At 39.2% G+C, this 12,060-nt stretch overlaps 1 protein-coding gene across 14 annotated transcripts in view; it reads left to right on the forward strand.

Moving 5' to 3' along the window:
• Window positions 1-12,060, forward strand: part of bent (projectin protein bent) — a 51,156-nt gene continuing 39,096 nt past the window's right edge. For 2 of the 14 annotated variants that reach the window (XM_066299390.1, XM_066299379.1), the window contains exons 1-23: window positions 3-166; window positions 330-688; window positions 773-794; window positions 858-1,020; window positions 4,510-4,651; window positions 5,462-5,600; window positions 5,664-5,870; window positions 5,928-6,229; window positions 6,447-6,670; window positions 6,891-7,469; window positions 7,529-7,708; window positions 8,030-8,296; window positions 8,380-8,460; window positions 8,817-9,014; window positions 9,071-9,127; window positions 9,194-9,250; window positions 9,304-9,522; window positions 9,627-10,010; window positions 10,224-10,253; window positions 10,345-10,479; window positions 10,740-10,913; window positions 11,023-11,268; window positions 11,551-11,595. In XM_066299390.1, coding sequence (XP_066155487.1) covers window positions 376-688; window positions 773-794; window positions 858-1,020; window positions 4,510-4,651; window positions 5,462-5,600; window positions 5,664-5,870; window positions 5,928-6,229; window positions 6,447-6,670; window positions 6,891-7,469; window positions 7,529-7,708; window positions 8,030-8,296; window positions 8,380-8,460; window positions 8,817-9,014; window positions 9,071-9,127; window positions 9,194-9,250; window positions 9,304-9,522; window positions 9,627-10,010; window positions 10,224-10,253; window positions 10,345-10,479; window positions 10,740-10,913; window positions 11,023-11,268; window positions 11,551-11,595 — 4,164 coding nt within the window. In that variant the 5' untranslated portion in view covers window positions 3-166; window positions 330-375. Of the gene's footprint in view, window positions 167-222; window positions 689-772; window positions 795-857; window positions 1,021-4,509; window positions 4,652-5,461; window positions 5,601-5,663; window positions 5,871-5,927; window positions 6,230-6,446; window positions 6,671-6,890; window positions 7,470-7,528; window positions 7,709-8,029; window positions 8,297-8,379; window positions 8,461-8,816; window positions 9,015-9,070; window positions 9,128-9,193; window positions 9,251-9,303; window positions 9,523-9,626; window positions 10,011-10,223; window positions 10,254-10,344; window positions 10,480-10,739; window positions 10,914-11,022; window positions 11,269-11,550; window positions 11,596-12,017; window positions 12,057-12,060 lie in introns of all 14 variants that reach the window. The other 12 variants (XM_066299388.1, XM_066299380.1, XM_066299382.1 and 9 more) reach the window with 12 other exon arrangements.

Genomic DNA, 12,060 nt, shown 5'->3' on the forward strand with positions numbered 1-12,060 from the left:
GACTCCTTTAGTCAGTGCTTTGGAGGCCACCAAGCAAACTTAAAGTTAGACGAACGACTCGACGACGCGCCGTACGACGGGACGACGAAGTACCACGCGAACGCGAAGTGTGTGCAGTGACGTGAAGAAGTGTTGGGTACTACCCTTTATTAAACCCTACCAGGAAGTAAGTTCGATGTGTGCCAGTGAGGCGTAAGTGCTAATCTAGTGAACTTTGCAAAGAAACACCTGAGGAAGATCCGAGAGTGCGTTCCTGTTAAAAACCTAGATCTGCAGTTACGCTGAACGCACGCTTTCATCGAGGGTACGCCTACATCCCTCGCTTTCAGGGCAGGGTTCATGTCAATGATATCAGGATAACGCGAAGAATAGAGCATGGGAGTGGCGGAGGATTTCGCTCCCAGCTTCACCCAGAAGCCGCAGCTTCGGCAGGAGGATGACGGGAACAAACTCGTCTTCGAATGTCAACTGCTCGCTTCTCCGAAACCGGATATACAGTGGTTCCGCAGCGACACACTTCTCTCTGAGGACAGCCGAACCAATTTTAAAATTCAGTCCATAGGAACGAACAAATTTCTCGTTGTTTTGGAATTAGACGATGTCATTGAGACTGATGCTGGACTTTACAAAGTTAAAGCGAAGAACACCATGGGAGAGGTGGCTGCCTCTATCAATCTCAATTTCAGCCGTAAGTACCAGTCTTTCTGTTGTTAAAACACTCCCAACCCCCGTCGCTCTGAATGTATTCTTATGATATGTTTCAAATTTTCAGCTATGGACGAGCCCAAAGAAAAGTAAGTTTGACTAGGGAACGAGACAAAAATAGGTCCTGCAATACGCAAATGATTGTTTTATAGACAAATAGACGGTCTTGCACCAACATTCGCAAAGAAACCAGCTATTCGGCAGGAGGAAGATGGTAAAAAACTACTTTTCGAATGTCGAATCCAAGCTGATCCCCGTCCAGTCGTCAATTGGTTCCATAATAACAACCCTGTCAAAGAGACACCTCGTCACAAGGTACAGGACTGTTTTTCATGTAATTATTCATGCCATCTACATATCCACTTAAATCGCCATGGTGCAGTGGAATTTACGGTTACGAATCGTTACGTATATGGATTGTACACACCCACCTAACTTGTTTGCAGTCTTAGACGTCAAAAATGAATAATACTGTTTTCTTTATGTTCAAACCAAATAGCCGAGAACGAAACTCATTTACACAACACGTTGAAATAAACTTGAACGAGTGCCAGAACTAGCAAGTGATTAAATAAATAAAAATGACAAATCGGCAAGTAACAATATCCTGTACAAATACCTGGGATATACAAAGTGTATGTTTAGAACTGAACCTTGAGAAATTAGGTAACACCGGGGATTCGAAAATTCAGCTATCGTATTTCCGACATAAAAAGTTCCTTCGTGAGCCTTAAAACGACACTTCAATGACTGCGTGACAATAACAAAAGCATATGGGCTTGTCTTACCGTTTCCCCACATGGGGCTGTAGTTAGATGTGCCATGTTCATGACCATTTTTATCGTTGGAATATCTAGAAACATCCAAAAATCAGGTAAGAACTCGCACCCGCATATCTAAAGCCCCGTATCTTCGAAGGTCGACGCATATAGGTACTATATGGTACCACTCGGTTTCAAAAAAGTAGCATCCTTCGAATAAACCCAAAGATTTTTACCAATTACATTAATTTATTTCGTTTTAATCAACTTGGGCGTTAACTCGAAGATGTCAGTTTATCAAAAAAAAATTTAAACGTATTTTTGATTTTTTTCGATACTGTTTCAGTATATCTTAAATTACATAGTGCGGCTCTAAATTGACACCCCCTCCCGACTTTTTAGCATTTTTTTTCGAAAACAGCATTAAATAGATCAAAAATACTGTCTTCTGACGTTTGTTTATTTTTTTAATGTTGCATGTGTTAACGGTAACACAAAACGGGCAGTTTTTTGGAATTGAAACATGAGCCAAGTCATAACTGCGCTTAAAGGTCCTTTTAAACTGCATTCAATGGCGTATTACGATTCAAGATTTATCCATCCGTTTTTAAGAAAAATAGGTAGAAATTTGGTAAAAAATGCATTACAAACTCAATTAAGCAGCACGTAAATAATGAAAAAACTTGTTTAATGATGGAAAACAGGTTTGTTTTCGATTTTGTGCCCACAAACAACCTTCGGTTAAAACAAATAAAATAAAGTAAAAAATAAAAAGATAAATAAAAATAACCAGAGATGGTTTGTGAGCACTAAATCAAAAACAAGCCAATTCCCCATCAACCAACAAGTTTTTTCATTGCTTACGTACCATTCAACTGAGTTGGTATTCCATTTTTTTATCAAACTTATAGCTGTTTTTCTCAAAAACTAATCGATAGATTTGAATCGCAATACACCACTGAATATAATTTTCAAAGGCGTATAATTTGAGGTATCACTTGGCCCATGCTTCAAATTTTCAAAATCGTCCATTTCGGTGACATAAGACGTATTAAAAAAAATTAACAAGTGTCGAAAAATTGCAATTTTTAACCCTATTTAATGCTGCTTTTGAATTAAAAAAAAATTAACAGGGGGTTTAATTTAATGCTGCACAGTTATATAACCGTTTTGTTTTAACATCGAAATTACAGCTGTCAAATTTACAAAAACGTCGGTATCTCAAAAAGAGTGGAGTATTAGTAAGTAGTAGTAGTAAACGACGAATCGCTTTAAAAGAGAGTGATAAAACGTAAAACGAATGAACGAACAACGCATAATAAGACAGAAATTATATCTTGAAGAATTTAAGAATTTATAATTTTATTATAATGCTTTGTTTCTCCACAATGTCTTTAATTTCTTGTAGGTTTAATGACTTTCTTTTTAAGGTGGTACCCCTTTAAAAACAAAATCACAAGTTCATAATCTCTAATTCAGTTGACACCAAGTTCCAATACAACTGCAAATGCCGCAACCTTGAAAATATTTTCGATGAAATGGGTCGTACAATAATATGCAATTTTTCGTATGTGTGATTATAAATTTTTATATAACTATATTTCTTGCTTATTAGATCGTTGATATTTCCGGTAGGATACCCTGTATATGGTTTTTTTACATATCTGGTAACTTATTGCATTAAAAAAAAAGAAAAAACGTATTCCTGGATAGATAAAACGACTTGTCGAAAAAAAAGACTTGTCAAGGAAAATTTTAAAAGATAATTATTAGTATCGATAAAGTTTTAAATATCAAATAGATAGTTGAAATTTAAAAATTCTAGAAAAACTGTTTTTTGGAGGGTAATAAAAGACACAAAAAAGTTTTTTTTATATTTTTTATGTTTTTTATGTAACTTGTACAAAGGGCAATTAATAAAAGTTGTTTAGGGCCAACATCTAGATCGGTATGAATACGCGGAAAAATCTAGGTAAGACATTAACGTTACACAAAAACGTTTAAATTTGGCTTAAGAGCCTAAATTTAGATTCAAATTACATATTTGTATAACGGTCTATTTGAAAATTATTTTTTTAAAACTTAAAATAAATGAATTTTTTATGAACGCACTTTTATGTATAAAATTAGTGTTTAGATAAAGAAATTTGAACCCTTTAGATGAAAATTTGAGTTCAGAATTTATGACTATTTTTTAAATTCGTTTTACTGTACGGGAACACACGGTGGTATGCAAGGCAGGGCACGTACAAAACGTTTTCAAAATGTTGTCAAAAATCTGCATTATTTTCCCAAGAAGTTTTAATAAAAATTTGCACCTCAGGGGAGGTTCGATGCATTTCGTGTCCTCATTTTAACCCAAAAGGGAAAAACTTATATAGAGTGTTCCTTTTTTTTTAAGTAAATTTAATTAAAAAAAAATAATTTTGACTTGTTTTCAAAAAATTTGACATTTATTTTCACAAGCAACTAAAACTATGCAAAATATTCATGATTTTATATTAATGGTGCGTTCATATCGAGGATTTATCACCCTTGAAGGTCTTCTCTCACACAATTCACGAATTTTTTAGTAGTTATGCTATTAGTACTTTCAAAAGTTTTTAATTTTACTTTTTAGTCCCAGCTGTGGCCAACTTTACGCATTCCTGCGAGGGAAAATTTGAAAAATTGCTGATATATATATTTTTTGGTTCTAGAACAATGAAAATTCACACAAATAAATTTAAGGTGGTTCTAACTAAGCATTCATCACCCCCCCCCCCCCCCCCAAAAAAAAAAAGGCGGAATAGCGAGCTTTGGAGTTTGACCTGATGAAAGTTCATGTGATTCCGCCTGACTAGAGTGGAAATCCCACATCTGCTTCCTTGTTAAAGACGTACGATTGGCAAAATATTTACGAAAAAATAAAAATATCGTGAAGTCAATTCTGTCTGGAGTCACATTGGTGATCGGTGTGAAAGTAGTAGGCCCTTAACCATAAGCCTCGTTTGCCACTTTCTTTTAAATTCGAGGGTTCTAAAGAGAAATACTTCCCTTTCAGTTGAGGATAGACAAAGATGGCCACTCATACTTTGCAACCCTTGAAATAATAAATGTCACGGTTGAGGATGCTGGCAAATACAAGGTCACTGCAAAGAATGAACTGGGAGAAAGTAACGCTACGATCAGCCTCAACTTTGATAGTAAGTTAAATGTGGTGTGTCTACCTTGCTTTGTGTGTCGTAATTGCAGTCCAAACTCTATTTCTTTCAACCCTAATACCCATTGCCAAGCGCGGAATAACCCCTAAGAGTAACTTGCAGAAGCTTTTAAAAGACAGCTTCTAACAGATAAGTTTCTGGGGTAGTGCTCTTTGCCCTTTTCGGAATCAGTTCGTACCCCCTGATTAGACCCTCCCTTGCCCCCCAAAACACCTATATTTTCTATCGTAACCCCTTTATCTCCAACTCAATCGCAATTGACGCCAGCAGCTAAGAACAAGTAAGTCAGCACTCGTGCACAGTACAATGGACTAACCGACGCTTAATCTCAGCTCAGCTTTTAATTTGCAGTTTTTTAACATCCCATTTCTAATCAGTGTACATTAAAAATCCGATTCGTTTGTGAGAGTTCAAGCTTAGATTAGATGAAATTTTGACTATGCAGTGCAACGCAGAGCGACCTGAGGGCCATGAGGAGCGGACTGTTTTTCTGATTTTTAGGCCTAACTCGAGGTCCCGCTCCAACCACCCGCACCATCAACACTTGTACTATTTAACATTGATAACTATCAACGGCCATGTTCTTGCAAAATGTGACACATGTATTTCAGAGTTGTAGTACACCATATATTTATTTATTTATTTATTTATTTATTTATATCACTTTAACACAGTTGAGCGTAACGTAATGATTAAAAGCTGAGCTTTTCCTTTCGGTAAGCCTTGTAAGTTGCGCGAGTTGCTGGCTGTCCTATGTACAAGATAGCCAGTTTAGAAGGGTTTATGCATTAGGCGATGAAGCTCCCGTGCCCGAGCAAGAGGGCATTAAACCAACTTTCACGGAGCGACCGGTCATCCGGCAGACGGACGACGGTTCCACCATCTTATTTGAATGCCGGTGCGTCGGAGTCCCGAAACCCGAAGTTCAGTGGTACGTATGATCCGGAGAACCCCCTCGCCTTGCCGGGTTCTGACGACGGGCACCACTCCGTAGGTACCACGGCAAAGAAGAAATCAGCGATACTGGTGGTCGGTATACCATCTCTATGGACCTGGACCAGAAGCTTTACTATTTGGCCAGGTTGGAAATCGACAATGTGCAGAAGACTGACTCGGGCGAGTACCGCGCCTTGGCGAAGAATAAGTACGGTACGGCGGTGGCGACCATCAACCTAAACTTCGAGAGCAATGAGAAACCAAAGTAAGAGCGTGAGTGATTTGTATTTGTATCTCGCGGTGATTTGCCACTCTTTCGTAGAATTCCCGACGGGAAGGCGCCCCGCTTCCCCAAGAAACCAACAATCCGGCAAGAAGGAGACGTACTTATAATGGAGTGCCTCCTGGAGGCAAATCCAGACCCCGATATCACATGGTTCCAAAGCGAAAAAAGCATTGCGGACAGCTCTCGAGTTCGCATGCTTCGAAAAACTACCACTAAAGACACATATCTCCTCACCCTAGAAATAGCAAATCCGACTCGCTTTGATGGCGGGAATTATCGATGTAACGCTTTCAATCTGTATGGCGAAAGTAACGCCAATATCGCGCTAAACTTCCAAGGTAGGCTGCAACAAGAGCAGTCTGGTCGTACCGTATCTGTACCTTATATGTCTGTGAAACGTCTCAATTCCGTTACTGATTGTATTTTCCAATTTATGTTCCAGTGCCGTCAACACTCTGTCTTCGACCTGTGTAATGTCATTTTGCATGAGCATGGCCTTTTGATTTAAAAGCCTGTCTCTAGAATAGTGATAACGTATTTTGGTGCGTGTTACAGGTGGTGACGATGCCGCAGGTTTTGCGCCGTCGTTCATCGAGAAACCAAAAATTATCCCGAACGAGAGCGGGACTCTCATTACCATGAAATGCAAATGCAAAGCGAAACCGAAACCCGAAGTCACGTGGTTTCGCGGAACCACGGTTGTTAAGGAGTCGTCTAAGACAGCGATCCGAGTCGTAGACGTAGAAGAAGACATATATGAATTGGTACTCGAGATTAAGGTAATGAACCCTCTATCCCCCCAATACACCCCCTATGCTGACAAAACAAATCTATGAACACGAAAGTAAAATCGCGTCGAAGCGCTTGCATTCAGTGTTCAAAACCGGTTTCCCCCTTAACTCTTTTAAAACGGATCACTCCGTACCATGTTATACCATGAGTCAGTAGTGGATGCGGCCGGCTGTATTTTGGAAATTATTCAAAATGCGTCTATTTCAGGACCCTTCAGGCCCTGATGGTGGCACCTATAGATGTCACGTCAAAAACGAATTTGGCGAAAGCAACGCCAACCTCAACCTGAATATCGAAGCCGAACCCGAACCCGAAGGGGACGGCCCCACTTTCGTCGAGAAGCCCCGAATAACTTCCCATCAAGGAGGGAAATTGGTCATAATGGAGTGCAAAGTTCGCTCAGACCCCAAGCCTACCATTGTATGGTATCGCGAGGGTAAACAAGTAACGGAATGCAGTAAAATAAAAATGAGCTTCGAAACAGTCGAGGATAACGTATACTACATCAAATTAGAGCTCAAAGACCCTGGAATGGAAGATTCTGGCCTGTACAAGTGCAACATCAAAAACACATATGGAGAGCTAAACGCCAATTTGACTCTCAACATCGAAATTATCCCCGTAATAAAGGAAAAGCCAAAAGTCATCAAGATCATCAAGAAGAAGACTGTAATCGTTGAATGCAAAGTGCTCAGCAAGTTCGCTCCTGACTGCACGTGGTTCAAGGAGGACGATGCTGTTAAGGAAGATTCCAGACATCAAGTACAAGTAGAGCAAGTCAATGACGTAAGTCTTCCCTAAAAAAACATTAAAAGGAAAGTATATAAAATGAAATCTTGTTTCAGGGCGAATTTGCTGTCAAGTTGGAAATTTCTGATGTTCAAAAGAGCGATAAAGGTCTCTACAAGTTGGTCGCCAAAAACGAGAAAGGAGAAGCAACTTCTCAAACTGTGGAGGTCACCGAGTTGCCCCCAGATGAGAAACCTAAAGGAGAGAAACCTAAGCTGACCAAACTTACGAATATTGTAAGTTTATTTAATCTTCACGCACATGCTGAAAAAGAGATTGAACCGAAATTGAATGTTATTTTGTCAAGGACGAAACGAGGAGAAACAAAAAGATGAACAAAGGAAACAAACAACATAAAGAGAAAATAAAAAATAAACTCTTTAAGCTTTTTTTTGTTCGCACATGTGCTACTTGTCTTCATTTTTCCTGCCTAATGCAAGTTCAAGATAACGTCTCAATTCAAAGAAATCTCGTATAAAAGCATTGACAATTTTGGATATAACAACATTTTTTTTTATATAAAAGTTTTTAGCGTTTATCATTAAAATATGTTTCAGACCATCGAAGAAGGGAAGTCTGCAGACTTCATTTCTTCATTGAAATTAGCCGACGAAACGGTTACCATAACTTGGTACAAAGAGAGCACTGTTATCAGAGAATCCAGTGAAAATAAAATTACATTTGATGGCACTGTTACTCGTTTGAGCATTACTAAATGCAAAACCACCCACTCTGGCTCATACAGAGTTGTGGCGAAAAATGAGTTCGGCGAGGATGAGGCAACAGCGATCCTCACCGTCAAAAAGAAGAAGGATGAGGACGAGGTAATTTTCCCTACAATTCCTATACAATTTTATTATAAAATCATATTTATTTTTCCACACTTTACACATAATTCACACTGAAGGAAGAAGAAAATGAGGAGGAAGAACAGCAGGAGTTAAAAATACAAATTAAACAGCCAGAGAGCGAACCGGAAGAGTCTGAGGTACACAAAAACAAACACCAATTTTGCTTTAAGCACACACATACATATTCGACTTTAACACTAAACATTTCTGGGAAACTTTGCGTTTATTTTTCTGATCGACTGATTTAGATATTTTATGGCATTCCATTTAACACTTAGCCTTGAATTTTTATAAATATTTTGCAGCTTAATAAATTTAAGCCTTCTTCTCCGAACATTTTTATAAAAATAAATCAAAATTAATTTATAAGCCTGCCTCAAGGGAGTTTGATTTCAGTTTGTGTTTGATCTGCCCTATCATTCGGTAATTTCTCGTTTGACTGAATTATACCTGCGAGTGACGATAAAAGGTGACGTTGTTGTTTGGCTTTTAGGAAGAGGAGGAGGAACAAGTTCAGAAGAAGGTTGAGCAGAAGAAGGAAGAGAAAAAGGAGGAGAAAAAGGAGGAGAAGAAGGTAGAGCAGAAAAAGGAGGAGAAGAAGGTAGAGCAGAAAAAGGAGGAGAAGAAAATGGAGAAGAAAGTAGAGAAGAAAGTTGAAGAGAAAAAGGAAGAGACAAAGGTAGTCCAAAAGGTAGGTTATTATTGTTTAGTTCTGTATGTATCTGGGGCTTAACAAACCACATTTAGAAGGAAGAAGACAAGAAGGTAAACGATGTTTCAAAGAAGGACGTAAAGAAAGTCGAGGTTAGTCTCAAAAACGTGTTTGTAAGGTGTTTGTCTAAATATCGTCCTTTGTCTATGTTTGTTTAGGAGACTAAAACCGAGGAAAAAGAGAAAAAGGGACTCAAGCGTACGACCGCACAAAAGGTAAGCTAATTTACTTGTTTATGTGGAAGTTGAGGAAGAGTAACAAATGATAGGTCGAAGAGAAAACTGAATCTCGCAGAAGCTCCATAGTACAAACTAAGGAAGAAATCATTCAAGACAAAGACACTAAGAGTTCAAGTCGTAGATCCTCAGTGGTAACTACCACCACTGAAGAAGAAACTAAATCCGAATCTAGGAGATCGTCTATTGCCGAAGACAAGAAAAAGAAGGTTACAATCGGTGCCAAAAAGTTGGAAACTACTCCTGAAGCGGTATGATCAAACATTTATTCGTTAGGGTACATAAATTATTCCTTTCATGTTTCATTGTAAAGTACCTATATGTTTAGTCTAATGCGTGACTAATTCCAATGTAGAAAACACCAACCACACCCACAAATAACGTAGACGAAAGCTTTGCCAAAAAAACAGAACCGGCAGCGAAAAAAGCTGAGCCGGCTAAAAAACTCGAACCTGAAAAACTTAAATCTCCACCACCCAAAGAACCTGCAAAGGTCAAATCACCATCGCCAAAGGTACAATCACCGCCCCCGAAAGAACCGGAAAAACTCAAATCGCCGCCACCGAAAACGGCGGAAAAAACACCTGCGGCCAAAATTAAGTCCCCTCCCCCTAGTGAACCTGCAAAAATGCCTGAAATTAAGCCTACACCTAAACCTGCTCCGGAAAAGAAAATCGAACCACCTAAACCCGAGGAACCCGTACCAGACTTATCCAAAACACGTGGTACACTTAAGAAGGTATACCTCACACTAATTTGTTTTAACAGTCACAAGTTTTACATTAAAAAATAAAAAAAATTTAAACTGCGCACACATCAACTAACAATAATACCCGTTCGAACCATTATTTAACCAAATCTAAAATAGAATATTCTGGTTTTTCATATGTCTTCGCTGGAATGTCTTCCTCTGTGATGTCTTTATTTGATGTGTCTCTCCTGTGCCGCGCAGACCGAGGCCAAAACTGAACCAGCACCGAAGGTAAGTGCCATTCGCTCTGAGCCACGATTTGAATATCGTATATAAAAGGAAATGTACATATAACAAGGCGAATTTGTTTACGGTTATGTAGAACGAAAAAGTGAAAAGGCCCATTCCTCCTAAAAGCGAAATTAAGCAAGGTAGCTTCAAGGATATTCAGTTAAAGCCTGTCGAGAAAAAAGAGGCTAAAACTGCCGAACAAGCAAAAATTGAGGCCGAGTTGAAGGTAACGGCATTGGACTTGCAGTGCCTCTACGTGCATCTCTCTCTCTCTCTCTCTCCTCATCTCTTCCCTATCTCTTCGTTTTTCTTCTACGCGAGTTCTTTCTCTCTATTCTATTCTTTGTATATATCCATAATTTTCTTTTCTTCATAATAAACCGAGACTATGTTTTCTATCGACGCTTGTCCACGACCTGGGCAATACGTCACTAACCATTGTTCGCGTACCAAGGCAAAGCAATGAAATACCTTCCTTCTCAACAGCAAGTAGAGATGAAAAAACTGGACAAAGCTACCGCCCAGAAAGCGAAAAAGAAAGACGATTTTGATGTCAACGCGTGGGAAAACATTCCCGACTATGACAGACCCGTCTTGGAAACATTCGAGCCCCACGATATGCCTGATTATGCGGGAAGGGATAAAACCAAACTCACCAAGGTACTTTGCACCCCTCGCTTTAATCGCTTCGCCAACGCCCTTCAAACAACCTCCCTGCTCACGCTCGCAAAATCGAAAGATCTTTTATGAATAATCGCCATCAAAACAGGAAAAGCCTCAGTTAGCTACTGAGGGCAAAGAAAAGCCTGCTCTCTCAGCGGAACAGAAAGCCGTAACCACGAACGTACCTCAAATCAAAACCCCAGAAGCTCCTAAAATTGAAGTAATTAAAGAACGAACGCCAGAGCCGCGCAAGGCATCGCTGGAGCCCGGTGGTACCGGGGGTAGTAGACGTGGTTCTCTGATCCCACCGGAAGGCATGGCCAGACGTGCCAGCATCATCATCTCAGACGAGGTAAGGTTGGAAGTTTTAATTTTTAACGTCGTTTTAAATTTGTATTATGGAAAGTTGTCGAATTCCGACGCGATAATGCAAATTTAAAATTTTAGGAACTTTAAATCATTATATAAGGTTTATAAAAGCGAAAGCGATATAATGGTTTTAAAAGTCCTGCTATAGTGTCACGTAAGTTTGTCTCGATCACCAGTTGTACAAAATTGAATATATTAGTGTTCCTGTCTAGAAAGTGAAGATGTCTCGCGTTGAGTCACATGTCTTTAACATTTATGTCTTTAGGAACATAGAAAACTCCGACCAGGAGAGGTGTTAGAAGACAAAAAGGTAAACCCCAAAGTGGTGGTATACGTCATACACGCCTGGAAATGCCGTCTAAATGCGTTAACAAACGAACTTTAACGTTTTGGCACATGCAACGTTTAAGTTCCTTAAATTTCAATTAAAATAATATATGGACTTGTAATTATTAATGCACTTAAAGAGCGTGCAAAGAGGTTCTTTTGCTAATACGCGAACCTCCTTGCCTCTCTTTGAATCTAGCACGTACTTTATGCACGAAGTCACCCCATACTAGAGCACCAGCAAGCCGGCAATGCATTACACTTTACAGACTTAATAAGTTCTGCAGCCACAGAGTATTACACTCCTCAAATGTAGGTTTAACTCGAACTCTCTGACGTTCTATACGAGGAAAAAGTTGCTACCTGAAGGTTTTCTTAAGGCTATTATATGATATCTTTTCGCAGGGAGGAAAATTACGTCCCGGGGAGGTCATAGATCCAAAGGTGA

The sequence above is a fragment of the Euwallacea fornicatus genome, chromosome 33 (assembly GCF_040115645.1).
Source record: "Euwallacea fornicatus isolate EFF26 chromosome 33, ASM4011564v1, whole genome shotgun sequence".
Lineage (NCBI taxonomy): Eukaryota > Metazoa > Arthropoda > Insecta > Coleoptera > Curculionidae > Euwallacea > Euwallacea fornicatus.